At 38.9% G+C, this 25,308-nt stretch overlaps 1 protein-coding gene and 1 long non-coding RNA gene across 3 annotated transcripts; one reads left to right on the top strand and one right to left on the bottom strand.

Annotated features, from left to right (window-relative positions):
• Positions 1 to 1,972: 1,972 nt before the first annotated feature.
• SPTY2D1 (SPT2 chromatin protein domain containing 1) lies at positions 1,973 to 21,407 on the bottom strand. 2 transcript variants are annotated; one of them, XM_074372261.1, is made up of 6 exons: positions 21,277 to 21,407; positions 11,295 to 11,409; positions 9,005 to 10,531; positions 7,472 to 7,643; positions 6,240 to 6,317; positions 1,973 to 5,291 (listed from the first exon to the last, which is right to left on the bottom strand). In XM_074372261.1, exons 3-6 carry the CDS (start codon positions 10,452 to 10,454, stop codon positions 5,198 to 5,200), a joined length of 1,794 nt encoding a protein of 597 aa, XP_074228362.1. In that variant the 5' UTR covers positions 10,455 to 10,531; positions 11,295 to 11,409; positions 21,277 to 21,407; the 3' UTR covers positions 1,973 to 5,197. The 2 variants fall into 2 exon arrangements, with proteins under 2 accessions (XP_074228362.1, XP_010963076.1); XM_010964774.3 differs by lacking the exon at positions 21,277 to 21,407 and adding an exon at positions 20,764 to 20,968.
• Positions 21,408 to 21,725: 318 nt separating this feature from the next.
• LOC141578853 (uncharacterized) lies at positions 21,726 to 24,897 on the top strand. Its single transcript, XR_012509664.1, has 2 exons — positions 21,726 to 21,856; positions 24,498 to 24,897. It is a non-coding gene; the product is annotated as an uncharacterized LOC141578853 (long non-coding RNA).
• Positions 24,898 to 25,308: the final 411 nt, after the last annotated feature.

Below are 25,308 nucleotides of genomic sequence, written 5' to 3'. Positions count from 1 at the left end.
TCCTCCCGTTAGACCTTGGATGTTTGTATTTTCTCTTCCTCTTGTCAGCTCCCACCCTGCTAAGCCCCTTTGGCAACTGGGATCGGAGGCACTAGGTGAGACAGAGTTGGACACAGCTACCCTGCGTGCCCTTGGGAAGGAGTGCAGTTCCCTCAGCCCCACACCCTGGCAAACACTAGGCAAGACCCATCTGACATACTTTTCCCCCCTCTAGACCCCGGTGGAAATGAGTAAAGATGATCCTGGTGAAGTAATGCAGCTCTGAAGCTCTCCTGACCAGCTATACAGTTCCTGTTGTTGGTTTCACATAAAGTAATTGCACATTATTTTGTCACATTTTATATAACAAATTACCACACTTTTAAAGACGAATGAAGACCTGGTATTCTGTTAGCTCAAAACAGGGAGTTGGAGGGTGGGGAGGAAGTTGGGGTAGATGGGAGTGATTGGGTCCCCTCTGTTTCATAGTCTCTAAGACTGGCATTAAGACTAAAATATCTTGTTCAGTTTGTCCCCTATTGTGTATCCTGGAGGATAGAAACTCTCTAGCGCTCTAGACCTATTTCCCACATAATGCCTTTCTCCTGGGTCCGGGGAGGTCGGGGGGGGAATGTTAGAGAAAGTTTAAGAGATTACAGCAACATTAAGCCTATTCTCTGGGGATATTTCTTTGTCTTTTTCACAGCTATCATTAAGAACTCAAAGCTTACACCATGTGGGGAGAGGAGGTTTTAATATTGGGTGCTAGATACTAAATTATACATTATTTTAATCCTTACAGTAACCTTCTTAGCCTCATTTTACAAAATGGCAAAAATGAAGTGAGAGGTTTAAGTACCTTAAGTCCTGGGTAGCAGTCAAGACTAAAATCCAGACCTTCTCTTTGGCCTGCTTTTATATGCCAAGGAAAAGAGCCAAACAAGAGACTGGGTTATCCAACACCTTGACCACCTCTTGGCTCAAATGTCTCCCTCACCTGAGTAGCCAAGAAGTTGCCTTTCGATTCTTCTAGCAGTGACTGCTGCTAGTATGGGCAGCGTATATAGAAATAAAAGCTAACTGCCCAGTTCTCAATTTGATGCAGTTTGAGTTTATGAGACCAAGAATGGGAACCTAAGTATAAGACCCATGCAGTTAATCTGGGTGTCTGAGCCCTAGGATATTCCTAATAAGCCCTCTAAAGGTGGTTTGGAGCTTCCTGACTGTAAAAGAAAGAAAACCTAACAGGAGCAAGTACTTTTACAATTAAGTTGCATTGAACTGTTCCCATTCTGTGGCTGCTTGTGGGTGACTGACAGCTTCATTGTTCAAAAGTGCACCCTTACTAGTGAAGTAGATCTTTTGGTTATACAGACAGCATTTTGTCGACTATTTGGTGTATGTTCACTTAAGTATTTTTAAGTGGCTCTATGCACTGACTGGATTGCCCTTTTTTTTTTTTTAATGGAAAAGTGAATTCAAAATTCATAAGCAAAAATTTTTAATTTCTAAATCTAGGATACCAGCACCTTTTATGATACTTGCATGACCTAGATTCACCACATTCCATTAAGTGTCTGCATCCTGTTTGCATAGCTGTGCCCACTTGCTTCATATGTATATTCTTAGGGACTCATCTTCCCAGCTATCTCAGGCTCTTTATTTTAAGAGATCAGAAGCACTCATTTTCTTAAAAAGAGCAACTATATACCCAGTTCTCCTTTCCTCCAGTTCTCTGACTATACCTCCAAACAGTTCTCCTGTTGGGTGTCCAATAGCAGAATAGTTCTCTAAGCTGGTGGTGTGGGAGAGGAGAGGTATCAGTAGCAGGGGCTGAGCAGATGTGACTGAGTAAGGGAGAATGAACAGCTGTGTGTGTATAAGGAGGTAAACCCCATCTCTTAAGTTTGATGAGTCTATTGGTGTTTCTAGCTGGAAAAATGTTCAGGGTGATGAAATAAGGTATGAGTTTTGGTAAATAAACGCAAACCAGTGAAAATATCAATAAAATATTTTAATGCCTACAATTTCATTTATACATAAATTGCAAAACTTTTTATCTGTATATGCAAAAGTAGATTCTCTTGCAGGTCAACAGCACCAGAAAACAAGCTATGCTATGTAAATGTTTCTTTAAACTTGATTTGTCCATTATGTAAAAGACATGATGGATTTAGTAACTCCAAAGAAGTCTATATCCCATTCTTAATCATACACTAAACACCTGAATATTTATTTCATCACATCCACTCACAAAATAAATAGTAGTCTAATATATTCAACACATTGAAAATAAAACCACCAGTCTTTCTTCATATATTTATTCTCTTTCCAAACATATTTTGGTCTCCTGCTGTATCTCAGAAATGTACTAATAGCTGCTTTTAAGTTACAAAATACAAAACAGTAATTTATTTCTTGGAGAAGATCTTGGGGATTACATTTAAAAAATGAAATTTCGAGTTCCCACAGACTTTCTCATTAACAGTCTTTCAACCTGCTTGCGGCACACATGTAAGGCTGCCTGTGACATGTGGTACCCTGGCCTCCAAAGTGGACATAATTGCATTATAGTTTGTATAGAGAAAATACAAAGACAAGTTCTGAAAGTAGCTTTTAAAGAAAGTGCCCCTGCTTTGACATAGCAATATCTAAAGCAAGTGGGACTGTGCAATCAGAGCCATGAGTTTTATGAAAACTGCTTTCCCTTCACATCGTGTTAGAGAATGCCGCATCCATGATCATGTAACATTATTACAATAATGAAATAACATTACTACATTCATGACTTAACATTACCCAATAAAAGGCACATCTTCAAATATTACTAAAATCTGAAAATCAAAACAGTAGAGGATACATTAAAAATCAAGCACTTAATGTGTAAACCTTGATAATATAACAGCCTATTCCAGTTTTTTTCAAAGGTTTATGAGCTTTTTGTAAGTGGTCAAGAATTGCAGAACAAAATGGAAGACAGGATTTAGAAACAAGGCCATGATTAAAAGATCAGAACTTTTTTTTTTTAAATGAGCTACAGACGTGCCCTTTTATAATGCTGATGCTGAAGAAAACTGAAATCAACATCTATATTATAGAAGAAATGCACCCAGAAGTGATGACTCCTAAGGACACAACCCGACTCTACCAAGTTCTGGAACTTTTAACTAGCACAATGGTGCCTTTCTGTACAAATAACTGCACAACATCATTGAGTAAAGTGCTAGTAAGCTTTAAACCACCAGAAATCTTTCAGCTATGACAAGCACTTGATTGTAATTACAGATTTCAAAGAGTGTTGAATATTGAAAAAAATATTCAAGCAAACTTCTGAAAGGGGAAAAAAGCACGTAAGTGACAGTAAAGGAAGTAATGTTCCACACCTGTTTTATTACATGGAATATCACACTACCCTTGAGCCAATTTCACTGAAGGTATCTGAGATAGGTGAAAGGCAGTCAAGAGGATTTTCTGCCATCAGTGTTTAACAGTTCTATGTGATCATTAGAAGGGTGTTATTCCTAGTGATGAAGACACCTTTCATAGGATTCAACTTCAAAATTAAATCCTTGCATTTTTAAAGTCTGAAACTCAGTTCAAAATGAGTCAGTCTTAAAAGGACTGAGTCACCTGGTCATCCCATTAAGGGAGGCTAACAGTGGTAATCTTAACACCCAAACTTGAGAATACAGAAAGCTTTATGGATAAAAAGGAATACACAAAAACAACTTTCAGACCTGTTGAAGAGTAAGGATTCTTGTAGGACAGCCTCTCCTACTTCCTAATCCCCACTGACCAATGGCTTAAGATAGCCACAATGTTTATTGTAGAACTGTTCTATAAGCTTATGTCCCACAGTACCCTACCCTCCACTTATGGGTCAAGGACAAAGGCTCTCTAGCATCACCGTTATCTCATTTTCTGTTGCTGACTCTCCTTGAGATTTGGCTTCTCTCTATCCAGAACTTAGGTCAGCTTGATTGGAATTGCTTGGACTTGAGGCTTAAGAGATATAACAAGTCTATAGATATGACTTGAAAAAAGGTGAGAACGAAGAAGTTCCACAGCCTAGTAAACACCAGTAACAGGGAACATCGTTTCCTACCTGGGAAAAAGTCTCTTCACAGTGCATAGTTTGAAATAAAAGTGCAATATGGGCAAAAAGAGAAGGTGATCTTAATATACATGAACTTAGTTTTTGGTTTTTGCCATTAATTACCAAGGAATTTTAGATAAAAATGCAGTCATTAACACCAAAAGGTATGGGGCACCTTGGATTCCAAAATATAATGGGGCAGGGAAATGGGGAGGAAGGGAGCCTCACATGTCACTTCCTTATTTTTTTAAACTATTACTCATCCAAATCTAATGTTTGAACAAAATAAGAATTTTTTCCTTCAATATAAAAATGAATTTTTTAGATAAAAATCAATCAGCACAGTGACCTTGTCTATTTTACACTAAAGCCAACATAACAGTAAACCTGAAAGTAAAACTTGGAAAAGAATATCCTTATACAAAATGGCATAACTTGTATTTTAACTTGGAAAAATTTTTGCTAATTGCCTAATCACCTAAATTAGTGAATAAGAATGCTCAGCATCCAATCCGTGGATAATGCAGAATACAATACAATTTATTCTACTTTTTAACTTCAAAGTCACAAAGATGATATCCATATAATTGTAACACCTACTCTAGATTTTCAAGTTCTCAAACCAAACATTTATGACAGGTCACTTTTTGCTGGCAACATTCATGGAAGGGCCAGGTTCCTCACAAAAAGACAAAATAAATTTGATTGGGAGCCAGGCAGTGCTGTACTCACACATCAGCAGAATTATGGAAGTAAAGAGGCAATCCTTTTTTTTTCCTTTTTAGAGTAGCAAAGAAACAATACAAGATTGGATGACCTGTGAGGGGCCCCACATCAGAGTGCATAGCTCATCAGGACCAAGGCTGGCACCTGTGAACAGTTAGTTTCGTAAGAGCACTCACTGGGCATTGTATCATCTGCATTATAGATTCCACCCTGGAAAGTATTTTAAAATACTTTATGCTCAAACGACAGCCTGCAGACAGATGACAGTATGCATTCCTTCTCTTTGAGTACCCAAGTATAATTCTAAAACAATAAGGGGGCTTCTTCAGTCTGAAGGCAGGACTTCCTTGCAGCAGAATATCTTCAGAATTTCACAAAAATAAATAAAAGCAGCAGCTAACGCTTCTTCAACTTCTTGGCCTTTCGACGTCTCATTTCTTCTTCCTCACGTCTCATTTCCTCTAAATCCTCTTGCATACCTAGTCTTAAACTGTCGAGAAAAAATGGGGTATTTTTCAGTACACATGAAATTACCACTCTCTTTAAAAAAGCAAGAATGAAAATTCAACTGGGAGCTTACATGGAATGTGCTGATGCACTCGAAATGCCTCAAGGCTTTACCATTGAAAACAGGACTAAGCATGAATTTTTTTTCCCAGGAGCCACTGCCACTGACTAAAGTTACAGTGGAAAAAAGACCTCATATACAACCTCAAGACAAAACATCTTAATATTCCCATTACGGTAATAAAATGTAAGTTACCAGCTTTTAAAAATAAAGAACAAGAAACATTCAATAAGTAACATTCTATTCTTGTCCCTTCATAACACTTTAGTTTGATATTTTATCTAGTTAGAATGGGGAGGGCAAGCGGGAGAAAGGTTTAAATTAATATTCTGGATTCTGGGTTGAGAATGAGGTGAATTATTTCACCAAGGTAACACTATAATGAAATAATCACTTGTTACCCCTCCCAAGAAATTATCATTTGTTTGATATCAGGAAGCCAAACAGGAATTAAACAGAGGGAATTTCATATCCCTCATTAGGTCCCTGAGGCCAGCAGAGGTACAGGTTAGCAAGACTGAGATGTTGGATGTGAAAAGGGAGTTAAGGATGAGGAAAGAAAAACATGCTACAATGGGACCAGGGGAGGCCTCTAGCATTTACTGTGTGCCTACATGGCTGAGGCACTGCACTAGGCAACTTGTACACACTATCTTAATCCTCATGATACCTCAATGAGTAAAAAGCATATTCTCATTTTACAAATAAGAAAACATTTCATAGGAATTTGACTAAAGCTCCATAGCAAGTAAGCAGGACTGGAATTCAAACCGAGTGGCCCCAAGCCCCTGCTCCCAATGCAACTGAAACAGGAAACAGTAAAGAATTTTTAGGACATTTCTGCACAAATGTATTACATTTTGTGCTTACCTCTTTGCTTCTTCCTTCTGCTGCTCTTTCCAACTACTCTCCATGTAACGTAAGGCATAATCGCTTTCATCTTTGTATCTGATAAGAGAAAATAAAAATTGTTAGAAAAAAAAGAAAAATTCAATTTTCTAATGGAACTAAAGCCTCCTGTTTTTAAAATCAGCATCTTTATAACTAAATCAAACACACATTTAGGATCATTCCTCCTTGCTTGGCAGGGAATGAAGTGGGCAGAGGTTGGATAAAGGGATTTCTGAAATAAAGACAAATTAAATGAACCCTTAATGCTTCCAGAAAGCAACTATTCCTGAATCTAATGTTGATGAAACCAATCCAACACTGTTTGCTCAACTCACTCACTTCTATTTACATGATTGTTTATATTAAAATTGTGAAAGCACAATATATATGAAAACTATTTGGTATATATTAATTTCACTTGAGCTTCATGGACTTCAGAACAGAATAGACTGAAGCAGATAGGATAACGGCTTGACCAAAAACATAGAGACAGCTTATGATACTACCAGGATTAGATTTTTAGATCTGATTTTTAATCCAGTTCTTCCTTCTACTTTTTTTAAAAAGACCTTTCTTATTACTGCCTTCTAATTTCTCATATCCATGACTTCAAAGGAGATAGCAATCACTGATTGATAAGCAATCACTGGCTGATAAGCACTGTGATAAGGCCCATCTGTTTTACACATATCGTTGGCCCTTGAACAACATGGGTTTGAACTGCGCGGGTCCACTTGTACAAGATTTTTTCTCACACTACAGTACTACACAATCCATGATTGGTTGAATCCGTGGATGTGAAACCATGCATAGGGAGGGACTGGTACCACACTTTTGAGTAGCACAGCTTTTTACACCAAAGAAAAGCAGGTGTCAGATCAGACCAGCTTTCAACATAGCTCTGTGGATGGCTTTCTGATTTCCAAGCCAATCCATTTCTACCACACTAAGCTGCTTCAATCTCATTAAATCTACATCTTTTAAGGACAACAGTTAAAAGGGGATATTTTTTAGCCCTCATGTAAGTAACTACACAAATAATTCTGCATTAATTCTTAAATATTAAGTGCCAAAAAAGTAAATCTAAACAATATCCAAGGATTCCTAATTAAGAATTGTATTCAATACCTCTACTACTGTTTATTTTTTTCCCCATAGCTTGGATTATTCAAAATAAAAAGTATATATATCTAAATCTTCTTTAGCCTTACTTTTTTCGGTCATAGCCAAAGATTTCTCGAATGTGCCTGGATATTTCTTCCTGAGGTTCTCCTTCATCTTCGATAAAATCTTCCATTTCAGAGTCATACTCATCATCATCTTCCTCCTCTTCATACTCTCGCTGCCTTTTGTAACCACTAGGGAAGGGAAGCCTTTGAGGACCTAAGAACAGAAAAGCCATTATAAGACCATTAAAACTTAATAGTCCCAACAAAGTCCTATGTAAACTGAGATTTTGAGAATTCATTAAGACGGTAGCCTCAAAACCAGAGCCAGCAAGCTGGCCCACAGCATGAACTCATTACTACATCATCCTTGCTGCTTCATGGTATCCATAAGAGATAGAATTCCTGTTTATTTCAGGGCTTACTAGAACTGTCATTTACACTTTCTAGTTTAGTAGTTCCCATTCTTCTGTATTTAAAAGACTGGTAAAATTTCTTTAAAAAATTACAAATAACTAAAGGATCACTAATTCTTAATCTTGCCAAGAAAAGACACCAAAGGTAAATCTACCATCTATTATCACCATAATTTCATTAAAGTTTTTAAAAGTCCAGTGAAGTATGAAAGATGCTCAGAATTATGGGTATTTGTTCAAACTGCACAAGTCTGACTCTAAGGAAAAGACTCACCACATTACCCTTATTTTTGTTATTTTACCAGAAGACTGATTAAAAAATCTGCAAAAGACCAAGAGACTAGCATCTGGGAACAACTGCTTCCTAGCCCTTGATTATAGACACTCCCTTTGTCGTTCTTCAGTTGTTTATAATATGCATGGCTTGTCTCATTAGCTCAGAATTTAACTTCAGCACTCTGACATTTTGGGCCAGATATTTCTTGGCTGTGAGGAAGTCATCCTGTGCATTATAGGATAATAGCATCCCTTGCCTCTAGTAGATGCCAGCAGCATCACAGCCCCAGTTGTGTCAATCAAAAATGACTCCAGACAAGAAACTATGACCTAGCAGCTAGTAGGTGCCACCAATGATCCTGTATCTTGGGACAGTAGATTCCTAAGGACCAGGAGCTAGGGCCTTGATGTTGCCCACTATAAAGAGCAAAAACATAAGGGCAGTCTAAAATAGTTCCTGGCACACAGTGGCTACTTAACAATAACTGATGGATAAATAATGCACAAAAAGGCTTACAAATAGACTCCAGTCTTTGAAGACAGGTCTCTCTAGTCTTTAAGAAGAGGTAAAGATGAATTCATTCATTGAACCACATAAGGCATTATACACTCACCCTGTTTTACAAATCACATAGCTAAGTTTATCGCACTTGGAGACATACAGGGATGAACACAGAGGGCCCAAGATAAGTCTTTTAAAGACTTTTCTAAGGCATGATCACTAAAGGAACTCTGCCACAGGAAAGACAAAACATCAAGATTCTATCAACCCAAGAGTCCATTAAAAAGCACATAGAAGAGATCACAGGGTCTTTGGTTATATAAAACAAAGTAGTCTTTCTATTTTCCTAGTGATAAATACTTTCAGGGTGAGGGGAGATTTTACCTTGGGCAGATCTGTAGCCAGATAAGGAAGGCTTCATTCCATTCATCTGTCCATTGCTGGGCCGACTGATTATATTCTTGGAAGAAATTGTTTCTGAGACAACAGTGCATTTGGGCTTCAGAGGGGCACCTGAGGTACTAACTGTTCGCCCAGGTCCCAAGCTGCTCACTGGTCTTCCGGGGCCTGAACTGCTGACTGTCCGTCCAGCTGGAATTGGGCCACTTACTGATCGCCCAGGGCCACCAACTGACCGCCCTGGGGGTCCTGAGCCACTCACTGGTCGTCGAAGGTCTTGTGGACTGCTCACAGGCCGCCCAGGGCCACCAGAGCTGCCCACAGATCTCCCAGAACCACTGGAGCCACTGACAGGTCGCCCAGGCCCACTTGAGCTACTTGCAGGTCGTCCAAGGTCACCTGCACCACTGACTGTCCGTCCATGGGGATTTAAGTCAGCGGCTGGCCTCCTGATCCCACTGACTGATCGCTCAGGTCCTGAGCTAGAGCTGCCATTCTGGCGCCTGGGCACAGGGCCAGAATTAACTGTGGGCCGAGTAGTCCCTGTGCTAGGCCGCCCAGGGGCTGAGCTGGAACTGCTGCCTGGCTGCCGGACACCTGGACTCTTGGCCTTATTGTGTGGGGTGGCCATGGGCCCAGGCCTGGAATGGCTAGGATGAGGAGGAGACTTTTTGGCTTTGTGCTCAGCAGCAGATTTCTGAGTCTCTTTAGCAGAAGTCTTTGGGACACTTGGTGAATAGGTGCTGGAGTGGGGCTTTCCAGCCCCATTGAAAACAGGTCTGTCACGGCCCTCACGAAGCAAGGGTTGGGAGCAATTGCCAGATACCACTTTGGTCCTCTCTCCTGGCATGGATTTAGATGAAGATAAGCCTGAGTATTTCTCATTAGCTGTGCTGGGTCTGGATTTCTTCTCAGCATGAGGAAGGGGAGTACCCTTAGAAGAAGGATGCTTGTCTCCAGAACCTTTGCTAAGTTTTGTGCCCACACTTTCTTTGTGAGAGGGTACTTTTTTGGTTGGAGGCTGTCTTGCATCTGTCTCAGCTTTCTTCTTCTTACGCTTCTGTTCAAGGAATTCTCGTTCCCTAAGTTCTTCTGCAGTCATAGGCCGCTCTTCTGTCTTCTTCACTACCTTTATCTCCACCGGTTCATACTGCTTTTTCTCAGCCAGCCTGAGTAGATCAGTGAAGTTCATGGGTGGTGGGGCACTTTTAAGGGGGACCTTTGGTTTGCTTTCAACTTTGGGAGGCTCTTGCTCTTCCTCATAGTCCTGTTCTGACTCTGCTTGATTGTATTCTAAGTATTCATCCTCTTCCATCTCATACTCTTGTTCTGTTCCCTGGCTGGTGTGGCTTTCCACTGCTTGCCTCTTCCTTGACTTTTCCTCAACAGGAATCCCATTATAACCATGGAAATTATCCTTTGTCCTTTTGGCCATAGCTCTTGCTTTCTTGTCATGTTTTAGCTCAATTCGCTTTTTCACTAGGTCTTCTTTTCTCTTTTTCTCTTCTAACGCTAAAAGAGACAAAATGAGAACATATTATTTCAAGTCTTGATAACAGCGTGTTTATCTGAAATCTGTAGGTGGCCAAAACCAAGCAACATTCAAGTTACAGTTTGAAGACATCTAGGAATCAAATGAGGAAGTTACTCGAACAAGTATCAATTGAGTCATCTTTACATACTGAATAGGTCACATCTGGGTTTTTCTATATGACTAAGCAAGGGAGAGACTTGGCTTTTAGCTTTAAATATAGAATAGTTCATACCAAATAAATATACCAAGTTAAGAGAATATTAGTATCCACTCAGTTGCTATTAATTATGAATAATAAATACTTAGAAACGTATTCAATCAGTTTCTTTATTTGCATGAAGTAAAACTACTCTTTGAGTTCACTGGTTTTCAAAAATTGTCCCTATTTTAATCTTTTAGAATAGCACTCAATAATTTTTTTTTAAATTAAAATACAAGATAGGTAGAAGCACATTTCAGAACCAAGGTCAAAGAACTGAGTTCTTACGGAGAGCTAATATGGCCAATCAGAGGGTACGGTCACTATCCCCAGAAAGCTTTTAATTTAAGAGGGAATAAAAGATAACATCCATACAAATGATCAACATAAGAACATATGTAAATCTATCATTACAGTTGACTGAGACACATACGCAACAAATCCATAGCCTGTTAGGATATCACAAACATTCACTGGTTAGGTACAAGCTAGTTGTGAAGATATAAGATTTTAAAATTGAGAATAAGGCTATAGAGTCATACCTTTTTGTCTGAGCTCCTCTTCTTTTCTTCTGAGAAAAGCCTGGACGGCTGCGGACTGGACACCCTTAACTTTTGGGTCTTTTTTGGGAGGGCCCACTGCCAAACTATATCTTTTCTAAAAATAAAAAGGAAAAAGTTAACTTTTAATGCGATTAACTTTAAAGCAATACATTTAAATGTTGACTAATCCTATTCTGAATAATTAGGAGATCATATAATCCTCATGAAAGCTTAGCTGTAAAATTTCAGGCTAAATATGATTATACATGACTATTTTTAGATGCAGTTAGTTTCTTTAAACACCCCCAACAATGCATAAATGAACAATTCAGAGAAACACTATTTTCAGGCTATTTTCCCAAAAAGGTACCTGGATTAGGGGACTGAAAAAAATCACCACTAGAACAGACTGACTGTTTTAGAATTCTGATCAAAAACATCAGCCTTCTTCAGAACTAAGCATTTCAAAGTCCAACTTCCCAAACAGAAAAAACGACTACTCACAACTGTTTCCTCCTGAGTACCTACTCCAGATGATTTCCTAGTAGGGAGTCATAGTTGCTACACAGGTGACTTTGCTTACAACATGGAACACTGAGATTCTACTTTGACCATAGGCAAAGTTGGTGGCAAACCGTAGAGAAAAAGCATTTCAAAGAAATAGAGCAACAAGGAGGGCCCAAGTCTCTGTAACCTTTAACTGTAGCTCTTATGTTCATTAGATATTACTTTGCCATAGGATCCCTTTTAGACAGGTTTCCATATCACCCAAAAAGTACTAACATTACCTTGGAACAGATGGTTTTCCGCTGGGCTGATTCTTTTGTAACTGCATTGGGAAATGACTAAAGCTAAATAGTGTTAATTTAAAGTATAAAAAGAAAAATATTTCCATTTTATAACTATCATTAGAGAAGTATGATAAAAAGAGCTAATAACTCAGATCAGGATGATTCATCTCTAGGACCATTCCACATCAAATTTATGGGCTAAGAAATAAGATTTTTTTAATGCCCTCCCTCTTTCATTTTAGGCAGATTACATTCTTATCCACTGAACCTGGTGCTGTGCTAGTGAAAAAGAAACACTAACCTAACAAGAGCAAAGTGAGCTACTTAGGAACCAAAAAAGTGATTCCCAAAATGTGTATGAAATTCTTGGAGAAAAGCCAAAGGATCTATGCTTACTACACAGCTACCAAACAGAAGTCATCTCTAAACAGGCTGGAAGTTCCAGCTCAATTAGTCTACCAACGAAGAAACTGGCCAAGACAGCAGGCCCTAATCCAACCTGAAAATCCTGCATGATAGCAATACTGAGACCTGACACGTCCCTTAGAGAGAGAAATCCCAAAGGAGAGCATCCAGATTCCTTTCCTAGTCCCCTTGGCTGAATCACAATAAAATCCTTTAAAAAGTCCGTATCTTTGTAAATTTAGGTATAGACCCTTTTCATAGTGGACTGGTGTCCAATATTTAAAGAAGGAGAGGGAAAGGGACACAGGAGACAGAGAATATTGCTTACCTAACTAGATATATGAAATTATCATGGTTTACAAGAACCTCAAACATAGGCCTTATCCATAAGAAACTCATCTTTTCTTAATAGAAGGGCTCCCAGGAAGATGACTCAAGTTGCATAAGACACACAGAGACTCATAAGCAGAGGCACACATTCATTTCACCCCATCCCATAAGGTAGATATGTAAGAGGAAGGGTGGATTTGTGTTGCCAAGACTTAAGATTTTCCTGTCCCTGCCAACTATATATAACCCATAGATTCACCTACCAATTCAAAGCTTATACAGGGCTCCCCCTGCCAAAAAATTTCAATATACACATGAGTGTTAATTATTTAAAACAGGATTGGTTCATTATCTCAGTATTACAGCAATTGAGCACTTCCTAATTTGATTCCAGGGTAGACATCTTTCTTCCCTACCTGAGACTTTAAGAGGAAGGTAATGGAATAAGACTAGCAGAAAAGCTACTCTTGACTGAATATAGGCACTCAAAGAGAAAACAACAGTGTCAATGGGGCACAATTTAACACCGTGTTTACTCAGCTTCAGTCACTTGCGTTATCACCTTTGTGATTTTTGCCCCTTTGGTACACCACTTGTATTATTATTTACTTATTTGAAGAAAATACATAGATCAAATACTACGACTTCTTATTACAGCTTTACTGCAAGCAATAATATCCATAAAATGACTGGTTTGAAAGGCTAGTTATATTCTTCTAAATCCTATCAAAATATGTAACTACATTTATAAAATACGTAAGTATATTTTTAAAATACGTAAATATCAGAATAAAAAGTATCTGTGTATCACCTAAAATCATGGTAGAGCGGAGCTATGTGTACTGCATTATGGGAAACACTGACTGAGAAACATAAAAAGATTCCCAGAGATTACTTTGATTTTTTTCCTCAAAGTATACACCTATTTTCATCAATTCACATGCCAAATTCAAATTCAGCTTTTTTTTTAACACCTCTAAATCTTACAGATACTTATTAAGCTGGCCTCACATTTAGCCCAACAACTTTGCTGTCCTTGTCCTGTCCCTATGATGTAGAAGTAATTCAATAAATCTATAAAATGTCTTATTTTGTGAGCATGCTAGGAAACAATCTAAGTAGGGCAAGGTTCTACATGATGAGGCTTAATCTTATTTACTGACATGAGCTGAATCCTAATTAACAGTTTCTTACATCCTCTGTAGCTTGATGCAATTAAAGGAAAAAACAGGAGAATATTAAAATATTCTCTTAGGCAAAGTTTAAAACCTAGAAACTTGGGGGGGGGGGGAAGGGGCTCAGTCTCCAGGGATGATGATGAGCTTTTTTTTTTTTTAACATTTTTATTGAGATATAATTCACATACCATAAAATCCACCCATTTAATTTGTACAATTTATCAGTTTTTAGTATATTCAATGAGTTATACAACCATCACCACTATCTGATTCCAGAACATTTTCATCTTCCCCACAAGAAATCCCTTACCCTTTAGCAGTCATTCTCCATTCCCTCTTTCCCCTCTGCCCCTGGCAACCACTAATCTACTTTCTGTTCTGTGATTTGCCACTCCTGGACATTTCATATAAATGAAATGTGCCTAGTGTACCAATACATAGCGATATGCATCATAAAAGAAGTTAAAAATCTACAGGCCATAGATAATGATATGTGGATAAGTGATTATACAAAATATGTAAGACTTTTCTATTTAAAAACCCTCATTGGTAATTTTTACTTGACTCTATTTTTAAGTCTGAAAATAAGACACCTTCAAAGGCCAAGAGAATATCTTTTGGGGAATGCTCTGTAGATTAGTTCTTAACATCCTTGAACTGAGAAATCCTAATTATTTCTCTGGCTTAACTAAAATTAAGAAGTGATTAGGTTCTATGATCATTAAATGTTTCAGCAAACGCATTGTCGTAATTCTTTTGGAATAAAAACCAGAATACACCTAGAACTTTAAAAATGACAATTATAAGTAATATGTAAATAAATTATATAAGTAAATTTCCTTACAATTATGTAAAAATTGTACTTTAAAAAGAACAATTATGTCTGTGGTTCATTTTTTTCAATAAATAATTACTGAACACCAAAAAAAAATCATGTAAGTAAATTTAAATCACGGTAATGTAATTTCCTTCTGTTGTCAGTGTTGAGTTTTATAGTAACTCAAATAAAGCATATCACTTTTTTGCTCAAATAAAAACTTTGAAAGAAATGAAACCATACAATATGTGGTTGTGATGATCAGTTTTATGTGTCAAACTGGCAATGTTATAATACCCAATTATTCAATCAAACACTAACCTAGGTGTTGCTGTGAAGGTACTTTCCTGATGTGGTTAACATCTACAATCAGCTGAGTTTAGGTAAAGCAGATTACCCTCTTTGATGTGAGTGGACCTCAATCTGGTGAGTGGACCAAATTCAGGTTTCTTGAAGGAATTCTACTTCAAGACTACAGCATTAACTCTAGCCTGAGCTTCCACTCTGCCCTACAAATTTCAGATTTGCCAGCCCCCACAATTATGTGAGCCAAATCCCTAAGACAAATACTACTGGTTCTGTTTTTCTGGAGAACTGTGACTGCTATAGTGGTCTTTTATATCTTGCTACTTTCAATTAGCATAACGTTTCCAAGGTTCATGCTGTAACATGTGTCAGTACTTCATTTCTTCTTATGGATGAATAATTCATTTCATTGTATGGATATACCACATTATCTATTCATCAGTAATGGATTCTACTTTTTGGCTATTATGAATAATGCTGCTATGAACATCTGTGTACAAGTTTTTCTGTGAATGTCTGTCTGACCTGGCTAGACCTTTCAAAAAGGGGTTGCAGTCAGACTTTGGTATCAAAAGATTTGCTGTAATAGAATACGTTATTAAACAGTCCCCTACTCCCAACAAGGGTGCCCAGCAGAGAACCATGCTTTAAAAAGAAGGCCTTAGGGTGGGATTACATATATTTCATTTAATAAAGCAGAACTATTTGGTACTTTCTCCCACATCAGATGGCTACATTTAACTCTAGCAGTGACTTATCAAGATGCACCCACCAATTCTGAATCTGATTCAAGGCACCAGGCTGCTTCATTGTTTGAGCTTCATGAAAAGAAGCTAGACAAGAGTTTCTTTTATCCTAAGTGTATCCATTTTATTATACTGCAAGCCGACTCAGTCATTCTTCTGGGCCCCAATGAATGATCCACAACAGTGACGCTTATGCCATTTAAATACAGTATCAGAGATTTTGCCAAGATTTCTAATTCCGAAGCCAAGAGACCTAGAAAAATTAAGTCACTTTAAACATACGTGTTCCTTGCACTGAAACTATACTGTCACAGTCAGATTAAGAAAACAAGGAGCTTTCAGCCTGGAAATATATGTCCACCAAATATGTTATGTTGGAATCAACAGTCAATCCCTTCTTGAAAATTGTTCTTTACTCAGGAGATAATATTTGGTTGTAATTGTAGAAAATAAAAATTTCCTAATGGCTTTACATAAATTACAGATTGATTATTGATTAGAAATAGGAGTTAGAAAATATTCAAAGAATATATCCTTAGCTTTAACAAAATTTCTACAATCCTCTCAAAACATCGAGTCAGGGAATGAATGCAGGCCTCGGATGATCTGCATTAGATTTGCTTAACTGGGTGGCTAAGGGCGTGAAAATAAAACAACCAAAAAGCATGCTATTCGGTAATGCTATGGGGTCAAATAAATTTTACTATTACTGTGTTTATAAAAGTATACCTGATTATAAAATGTAGTATCAGGTAGATACCTCAGAGCCTCTAGTCCAACCTCATGATAGAAATGGCCCAAAAAGGACAAATGTGTACTTACAGGCTGTCACTCACACAAACTATAGCAGATTCTGAATTACAATCTAGGTCTCCTGACTCAGGCAAAAGTTTCCCACCACAACATGCCTCACTTCTAACTTAATCCTAACACTTTCATCTCTAGTTCTAACCTCATTCTTAAATGCCATTCCCTAATTTCCACCCAAATCTTGGACAGTGCCATTACCTCAAACAGGCCCACGGTTGAACTTTCCCTCACCCTCAGACTCTATTTCTGTTAACCATGCTGGCACTCTCCCAAACAGGCTGTAAATCTCTACCCACCAGTTTCCAAATGCTGTTAGTTTGGTCTTTAAATTTCTCTCCCATCAGACTTCACTGTACAGTGAGAAGTATCATCAAAAAACCAACAGGGTTACTGCCCAAGGCTATATTAGGCTGGAGTTGGGAGTAGGGAGCTAGGTGCATTCAGGCTTTACAGATGATGAACTTCCTCACCACCCCATATCCAATAGATTCTCCTCATTCAACACAGGGCTGTGATTAAGAGCAAGAACTCTGGAATCAGTTTGCCTGGATTAGATTCTCTGCTCTGCAATTACCAGTCCTGTCACTTATTAGCTGTGTGACTCTGGGCAAGTTTCTTTCTCTCTAGACATCAGTTTCCTCATGTGTAAAAACAACCTCCCTTATGTGGTTATTGTGCTGATTAAATTAAAATACATAAAGTGCTCAGAACAGTGCCTGGCACAAAGTAAGCCCTGTAAATGTTGTTGTTGTTATTATCCTTATTATTCAGGAAGAGATTCTCCAGGTAATGACAGGAAAGAGAAATAACAGAATTTCCGTGGGGCAGTAATTTCCCAAAGACCCTCTCCCTAAAACACTGGTTTAGAAGTACTGCTCTAGGCTAGAAACCTAAAGTTGCTCCAGGCACTGGAAAAGCCACCTTCAGATCTAAGAATGAGAAGGATGTAATTCAGCTGTAATGGACTATCAATCAAGGGTTAAAAAGTGACTGCCTGCAGAAACTCTTTTTTGGCCCATACTGTTCTTTAAAAGGAAATAAGACCAGCACAAGAAATACAACCAACATTTTACAAGGAGTATAGTCTATAAAAATATCAAATCACTATATTGTCACCTGAAACTAATACAACACTGCAAGTCAATATATTTCAATTTATAAAAAAGGAAATATAACTACTATAACAATGGTAGGTTCCTTTGAATACATGAAGCTTGGCACCTATTATTTTATATCCAGACTACTTTAAGAATTTACCTGATCTACCTGGTCCCAAAGTCCTTGGGTCTATTTTCAGCACCTATACTCTTATTCTCAAGGGTATATAGCCCTGCAAATCCTTATATGTCTGATACCACATGAAGGCTTCCCCTTTACTTTTTGACTTGAAGGTCACACCAGAGCTATAGTATCTTGTCTGGGATGATTTTCAGCCTGACTGTGAGAAAGGCCATGTAATCTGCCTCATGCATTACAAGCCATCAATTACAGTTACTTGAAACCTGTAAGAATCCATATTCTAAGTTCTACCATTGTATCAAACAAGGCAATCACTTTGTTTTTGCTAGAGAAACCCAGAGAGAAAAATATTAAGGGCAAGGATACCAAAAATATCTTTCCTCCTTTAAATATAAACAGAGCTAATGTCAATGACTGGTTACATCACCTTGATCAGCTGTTTTTTTGTATTCAAGTTTTCCACTGGGAAATGATAGCATGCCTAATACTTCTAGGCATGATGCAATCCTTCTCTTGTTTTAACTAAAACATTATAAAGATAACTATTTCTCTTAAAAAGAAACAATAGAAAAGATGTTCCAATGGAAAATGTTCATTGTGTTTCAAGTCAGATACAACAGACACCTCTCAAAAATAAAAGCCCTACAGAGTTTAAAGTGGCTATACAGGTGTTTCAGATTTTAGACTCCCTTGGATTTTGTATAATCAACGCAAGTCTATTTCCTTTCTGTAGCAAGGGTGTGACACAGGAACTCTGATGACTGAAATCGGAAAGTCAGCTCTGATAGGATCCAAATGGAAGGAGAGGGAGGAGATGGCTAAAAGAGAAATATGAACCAAGCACTAGAGAAGGATGGAGTTATACCTGTCAATTACTGCAAAGCCTCTGTGATTCTCAGACCATAACTCAATAAAGTTTATGTCAAGCAAGATGTGTGTGTGTGTGTGTGTGTGTGTGTGTGTGTGTGTGTCTTGAAATGTTTATTGACTTGGATGGTGGTTTACAAGGATACTTGCTTTGTAACACTCTTACATTGTACAACATGTGTTAGATTTCACAACTGACAGTGTGCTTCTAAAAGGAGTTGATAAAGAAAATAACTTGGAACAATTAGATGAATTGAGTTAATGCAAGATCATGGATTAAATTTAATATAATTTGATCTACTCCTCAGTAGTTTCTTTTGTGACTTACTTTCACCAGATGTGTAAAAAGCATTACCAACGCTGATAATTAAATCAGAATTCCAGGCTTACTAGCTTTCAGGGTGGGTGACCAGGGAAAAGCAAGCTTTCACAAAGTATATGTCTATATTCATCTGTTAAATTTTAAATGACCTCACCAATTTACTCATTTTCCTTTTTGCTTCCAATCTTTCTAAATCCAATCATAGATCGATAATGTACATATTCTGAAATATAGATATATTTTGAAATCCTCTGCTCTAGAAATATGTGCTTTTCTCTCATCAGCTATTGGTTTTTAGAATAAGAAAAAATTAACTTGGTTCTGATTTTTCCACAGAATATTCCTGGGCATCAGAGCTAGTATTATTTTTGACCCCTGTCGAAATTGAGGAAGATCTAGAATGAAATATGGCCCTAATTATGCAAAGATGAATGTTACTAGGTCCAATATAGACTTGTCTAGGAAATTTAGAGATGCAGAAAGTAATTCTGTTGTTGAAGGTTTCAAACGTTTAACTTCAAGATCATTCAGAGTATTTGGGACAGGAGGTAAATATATATAATAAACCGATGGATATCAGTTTTATTTACCAATTATGTTACTATTGTTATATCATTATCTTCAAAAGTGTAAAAGAATGAGCCAGCCTCAGAAGACAAGAAAAGCACAGGGGAGTGGGGGAATATATATATATATATATACACATATACACAAAAATCTAAGTAATGTCGAACATATAGTGAGAACTCAATAAATTCCAACTTAATTGACTTTAATAGAGAGCCGTCTGAGCTTTACACCTCACTGCTCAAACCGCAGGTATCACAATGCAGTTTATCGGTTTACAGCTGGCTGTGGTACATCTGAGGATCCAGAAATGATTAGTCTATGCAAAACAGCTACAACACCGCAAACCAGGCACTCTCCGCTATTTCGGCATTTAGATTTTAAGTCTCACATTGCTCTGTGGAAATGAGCGAATTAGCAAACATTACTGAGTAAATGGGATCTAAATCTCAAACAAAGACAAATCTGGAAGATCACAAGTACGTGGAAGGTGAAACTAGTTCACCCATTCTGTTGGGCAAGGATTTCGTGGAATCCACTCAACTTTTCTTCCCAATACAAAAGGTGATACTCCCCCCGCTTGGGAGGTGATAATTTAATCACCTGGCTAGCTCAGTGGGTGGGGCCACAAGTCAGAGGACTCGTTTGAGAAATAACAGAACGCTTGACCCAAAGATCAGCGGGAAATCACCCCAAAGGCCACCTCCCTAAAATCTCTGAACTCCCCAACATACATGCTTCCTCCCCAACCATTTGGCTGAAGTTTATTCCGAAACCAGAAACTACTGTGCGCCAGGCACGGCTCTACTCACCAGCTTTCACGCAACTCTAAAATACCCCAAACGCAAAGTCCATGTTGATGAGGTAACTAAGCCTAAACAAGTCAGATCCTCTCGTCAGAAGGCTCCCGCCTCGCGTCTCAAGCGTCTTCACCCCCAGTTCCCAGAAGTACATGCCCAAGTGGGGAAAAAATACAGTGTCCAGGTCTTTCCTCTCCTGGAGCCGATAGGCGGATGCCTGGAAGTTCCACTCCACACATTCTGAACTTGAAGACCAGGATCTCTTACAGTCGCGCCCCGGCTGGTACTTACCGGTATGTTGTTGACACCTTGTGCTTTGGAAGCTATCAGGAGAATTTCCCTGAAGTCCATTCTGGCCGAGGCGGAGAACTGAGCCAGACTCTCGGAAAGGAGTGAAAGTACGCCTTACCGAGGCGACCAGCAACAGCCGAATGAACTGCTTGGCCAGCCTCTCTCCCACCCCTGCTCAAGACGACCACTTCCGGCGCCTTCCAATGCCGTCTGCCCGCCCCCTTCCCTCCAACAACCAATACCCTTTCAGGTCCGCCTCTTCCCTTACGAGTCTTTGGCGTAACTTCCGCTTTTAGCCTGGAGACACGTAAAAACGTGGTACGTGGCTGCTGGCGTAGGCTCGAAGGGGCGGGACTAAGCCCTTCACCAACCAAGGAGACTCGGCCTAGTAAACTGAGGGGTGTGGCCAAGGGAGAGAGCCTCTTCCCTTGCGGCCCTGGTGTGTGGTCAGGTAGTATTGATTCTCCTTATGAGCTCTGGGTAGGGTAAGCGAGGGATCGAGAGGTTACCTACCAGGCCAGGGTTCGTTGGGTGTCACAGGTGGACTCTCAGATTCGAGACGGCGGCGCCCCCAACAGCCAGAACCAACAGGTCTCGAGCAGGGAGTTTCAGTTACCCGTTTGTAGGCGCCCGCGAAGCTGCGCAGGCGCACACGATACCGACTGGTCCTCTTGTCTTGGATACACATTACTCATCGCGTCCTGGCACAGGGTGTGTGCTCACCTACACTGATGCAAGCGTGCCATGCCCGCTTAGTGCTTTTGCCCCATTTAGATAATAAGCCCCACGAAGGGAGCCAACTGGGTTTTGTTCAGTGAATGAATGAAAGAATACAATTCAGACCCAGCCTGGATGTACCGGTAAAACATACATAAGTGCCTCATATTCATATTCGTTGGGGATCCAGTCCAGGGTTCCTTTTAAGAGTTATCTGGGTTCTGTAAGGTCATCACTAATGAGGGGTAAGAACAGGCTGAAATTGACTGCAAACATACAGTATGGATCTTTCTGGTGTGATGGAAATGCTCCAAAGCTGGATTATGCTGATGGCTGTGCTGTAGTTTTACTAAAAATTATTCTTCATTTAAAACAGGTGAATGTTACAGTATGTAAATTATCTAAATAAAGCTGTTAAATGATTATGATTATTAAGTGTAGATTTGGTATCATGCACACGAGAAATGCCATTTTGGGTTTTTCTCCTTAGCAGTACATATTGATCTACTTTATTTTTTATACCTGCTACATCACATTCCATAGCATGTATTTAGCATCGTTTATTTAACCACACTGGTATTAATGAACTATAAGGCTTCTTACAAATTTTTACTATCACGAACAGTGCTGCAATGAATATCCTCGTACGTACTTTAATGTGCAAATATTCCTCATGTTTTCCTATGTTAAATGTTTAGATACCTAGAAGCTGGATTTCTGGGATGAAGTGTATGCACAATTAAAATTTTGATAGCTACTATTTAATTACCTTCCCAAAGTAGGTACCAATTTAGATTGCCATCAATAATATATTGAAGCACCCTTTTCTCTCTACATCAGCTCTGGATATTATCAAACTTAAAATTCTGGCAATTTGATGGGTGAAAAATATTTCATTGTTGTCTTATTTTTTCTATCCTCAATTACTAGCTGGCATCTTTTTGTATGCTAATCAATAGTTCATTTTTCTTTTTCTGTACATCATTCTCATTTCCAATGGATATTTTGATTATTTTGCTGACATCCATTCCCCTTCCTCTCCCACTGTATAACAGAAATTCCATCTGAGTGTGACCCTGCTCTCACTTTACTGAGTGCCGTAACCTAATCAGAATAATCTCACCTTGGTTTTCCAAGTGATTCGATTTTTGAAAACCTGCATCCAGGCCTAAAGCAATCAAGAACCAATGTGTTGGGGGAGGGTATAGCTCAGTGGTAGAGCACGAGCTTAGCATGCACACGTCCTGGGTTCAATCCCCAATACCTCCATTAAAAAAAGAAAAAAACTTCAAAAAAACAGGCTAATGTATATATTTATTTACATGCAATATATTGTATATGCGCAGTCAAGTTGTAACAGTTCTACCTAATAAAACTGAAAAATGGGGAAAAAAACAGGCTAATACAATACATAATATTGGTGTATCCATCTTTACCACCAGTACAGTCATAAAGTGTAATTAAAAGGGTTTTTTTATACAGGGGAAGTCCCATGAAGGCAACAGTGTTCAGGGCTCGTGAACGTTGTAATGTGGCCCTGCAGTCAGGCACGGACATTCTCTTCATGCAGGCCTTTAGAATAATGGTAGGGAAGGAAGACAGCTGGATGGTTAGGTGTGCTAATACGAGGCCTTGCAGCTCCTTTGCTATTACAAGGGAAGCTGACACGCTAAAGAGAACAGAAAAAAATAAATAAAACAATAAAAACCACAGAAAATGCAATCAGAGCTCTGAGCCCTCATGCTTCTAGGCTTAAAAAACTTCAGGAAAAAAAATTCTTTTAACTAAGTAGTACATGCATGCATGCATTTGGTTTTAAAAGTTAAACAGTAGGATTATTTCTAATGAGAATAGTCTTTTATTCCACTCCTCTCCATCCTCCCTGCTGGGGATACACAGAAGGAGGGTGTTGCGGATTGTGAACAAATTTACCAAAGGCAAGGAGAAGTTTAAGAACAAAGGAAAAGTTTAATATTTGCGCTGCCACAGGCAACAGTGGACCACACAGACCAGAGGTGCCTGTGTGTGGGCTGGGATGAAGGTGCATGTTCTTTTATTGGGGGAGGGGCTGTGAACAAAAGGGATGGGGGAACAGATTTCTGATTGGCTGTAAGTGAAGTAAGGAGCTTTGGTATACGGGAGGATAGTAGATTTCCGACTCCAGTAAGATTGAGACATGAGCTGGCACGAGCAAAGTAGTGGAATTTATGATTTCGATAAGGGGGAGACATGGGCTGAGACAAGTCAGCCTGAGCTATGGTGAAGTTAGCCATTTCCCAGGGCTGTTTTTGTTAAGGCAAACACCTGTCAGGACTTTATCTTCCTAAGAGAAGCAGGCAGATGCCCAAGGGCTGGAAGTTTGAAGAGGTCGCAGGACCTCAGCAGGCACCAGTTGGCACCGTACTTCCCAGGGGGCACCCCAATGGCAACCACCAACTCTTCTGGATGCCACCTCAGTATCCAACTTTTGTGTCTAAATGATATCTTTTATCATTTCTGTCTTATTTACTGTAATAATAATAACAGGAATAGTCACGTGAAATGCTTACTGCACAGCAAATGGTAGCTTTAATGCCAGACATCATCAAAATTACGCAATGAGGAAAATAGTTTATTATTCCTATTCTTCTGATGAGGAAACAGACACCAAAGACGATTTTACTTTCATGAGATTTTACACCCTGTCAATGCCTGGAGGTAGGACTCTAAATCCAGAGCCACAGTCATTCATGTACCACCTGAAACCACCTTTTTGAAAACCGCTGGGGTGGAATGCGATACTATAGAACTCGCTACGAATGAATTAGATAAGGCGCGGTGAGGCTGGGGACCCGGATTTAGCGGAAGCCCTGGAATAGGGTTGCCGGGTAAATTACACAACACCTAGTTAAATTTGGATTTCAGATAAACCATGAGTAATTTTTTAGTACAAGTATGTACAAACTAAAAAAATTATTTGTCCTCTATCTGATATTCATATTTAACTGACGGTCTTGCATTTTTATTTGCTAAACCAGGTATCTAGGTACCAAGAGCATCATCGTTCCAGCACGGAAGTTTAGCGCCCTAGAGGAGCAGGCCACTGGAGCGTCCCTGAGGGCCTGTGGTAAATCCCCCCTGTCACTAGGCGGCAGTAGAGGACTGAGCAGGACATGGGGAGGGGTTGATGACTGCTGATGGAGAACAGGCCCGGGAAAGGGCTTTGGGACTGCTGTACATCAGGACTACAGTCTCAGATAAAATCACAAAAGAAGGAAACGGTGGCTCACAGAAAAAGAACAGCTTACCCCTGACTAATAAACATGAAAAGAAGCGCAATTCTATTCATAATTAAATGAATAAACCTGAAATAAAATGAGATATTTTCCTACTCTCAAATTGGCAAACATTAAAATTAAAAAGATTGATAATACTCAATGCTGTGAGAGTGTGAGGAAATACTTTATGGGTGGAGAGTGGCATATCATCTTTGGATTAATATAAAAATTAAAATTGCATGTAGCCTTTAACCAGTGATTTAACTTTTTAGGGAGCTATCAAACAGATTTGCTCTCACATATATGTGGAGACATGTGAAGATGTTCATTGTTGTACTAGTCAAAAATGAAACAAACAGCCTAAAACATCCATGCAAAAGGAAGTGGTTTAATAACGACAGCATACCAGATAATAGAAATACTATGCAGCCATTTAAAGAATGCTGTAGATCTATATGTGTTGATAAGTAAAGAATTCCAGGATATTTTTCCAAGTGAAAAAAGCAATGTGCAGACCAGAATATATAGTTCTTTTTTTTTTAATTTGTGTGTGACACAGAGACAGGGAATG

The sequence above is a fragment of the Camelus bactrianus genome, chromosome 10, assembly GCF_048773025.1.
Source record: "Camelus bactrianus isolate YW-2024 breed Bactrian camel chromosome 10, ASM4877302v1, whole genome shotgun sequence".
Taxonomy (NCBI): domain Eukaryota; kingdom Metazoa; phylum Chordata; class Mammalia; order Artiodactyla; family Camelidae; genus Camelus; species Camelus bactrianus.
This window is presented reverse-complemented; position numbering and strand designations above follow the sequence as displayed.

Coding starts and splice junctions, on each gene's coding strand:
- SPTY2D1 (XM_010964774.3), bottom strand. CDS start 20,823: ATGGACTTCAGGGAAATTCTCCTGATAGCTTCCAAAGCACAAGGTGTC. Junction 7,644..9,004: donor TGGCTACAGATCTGCCCAAG/GTAAAATCTCCC, acceptor TTCTGTTCTTAG/GTCCTCAAAGGCTTCCCTTC. Junction 6,318..7,471: donor TTTGGCTATGACCGAAAAAA/GTAAGGCTAAAG, acceptor TTCTCTTATCAG/ATACAAAGATGAAAGCGATT.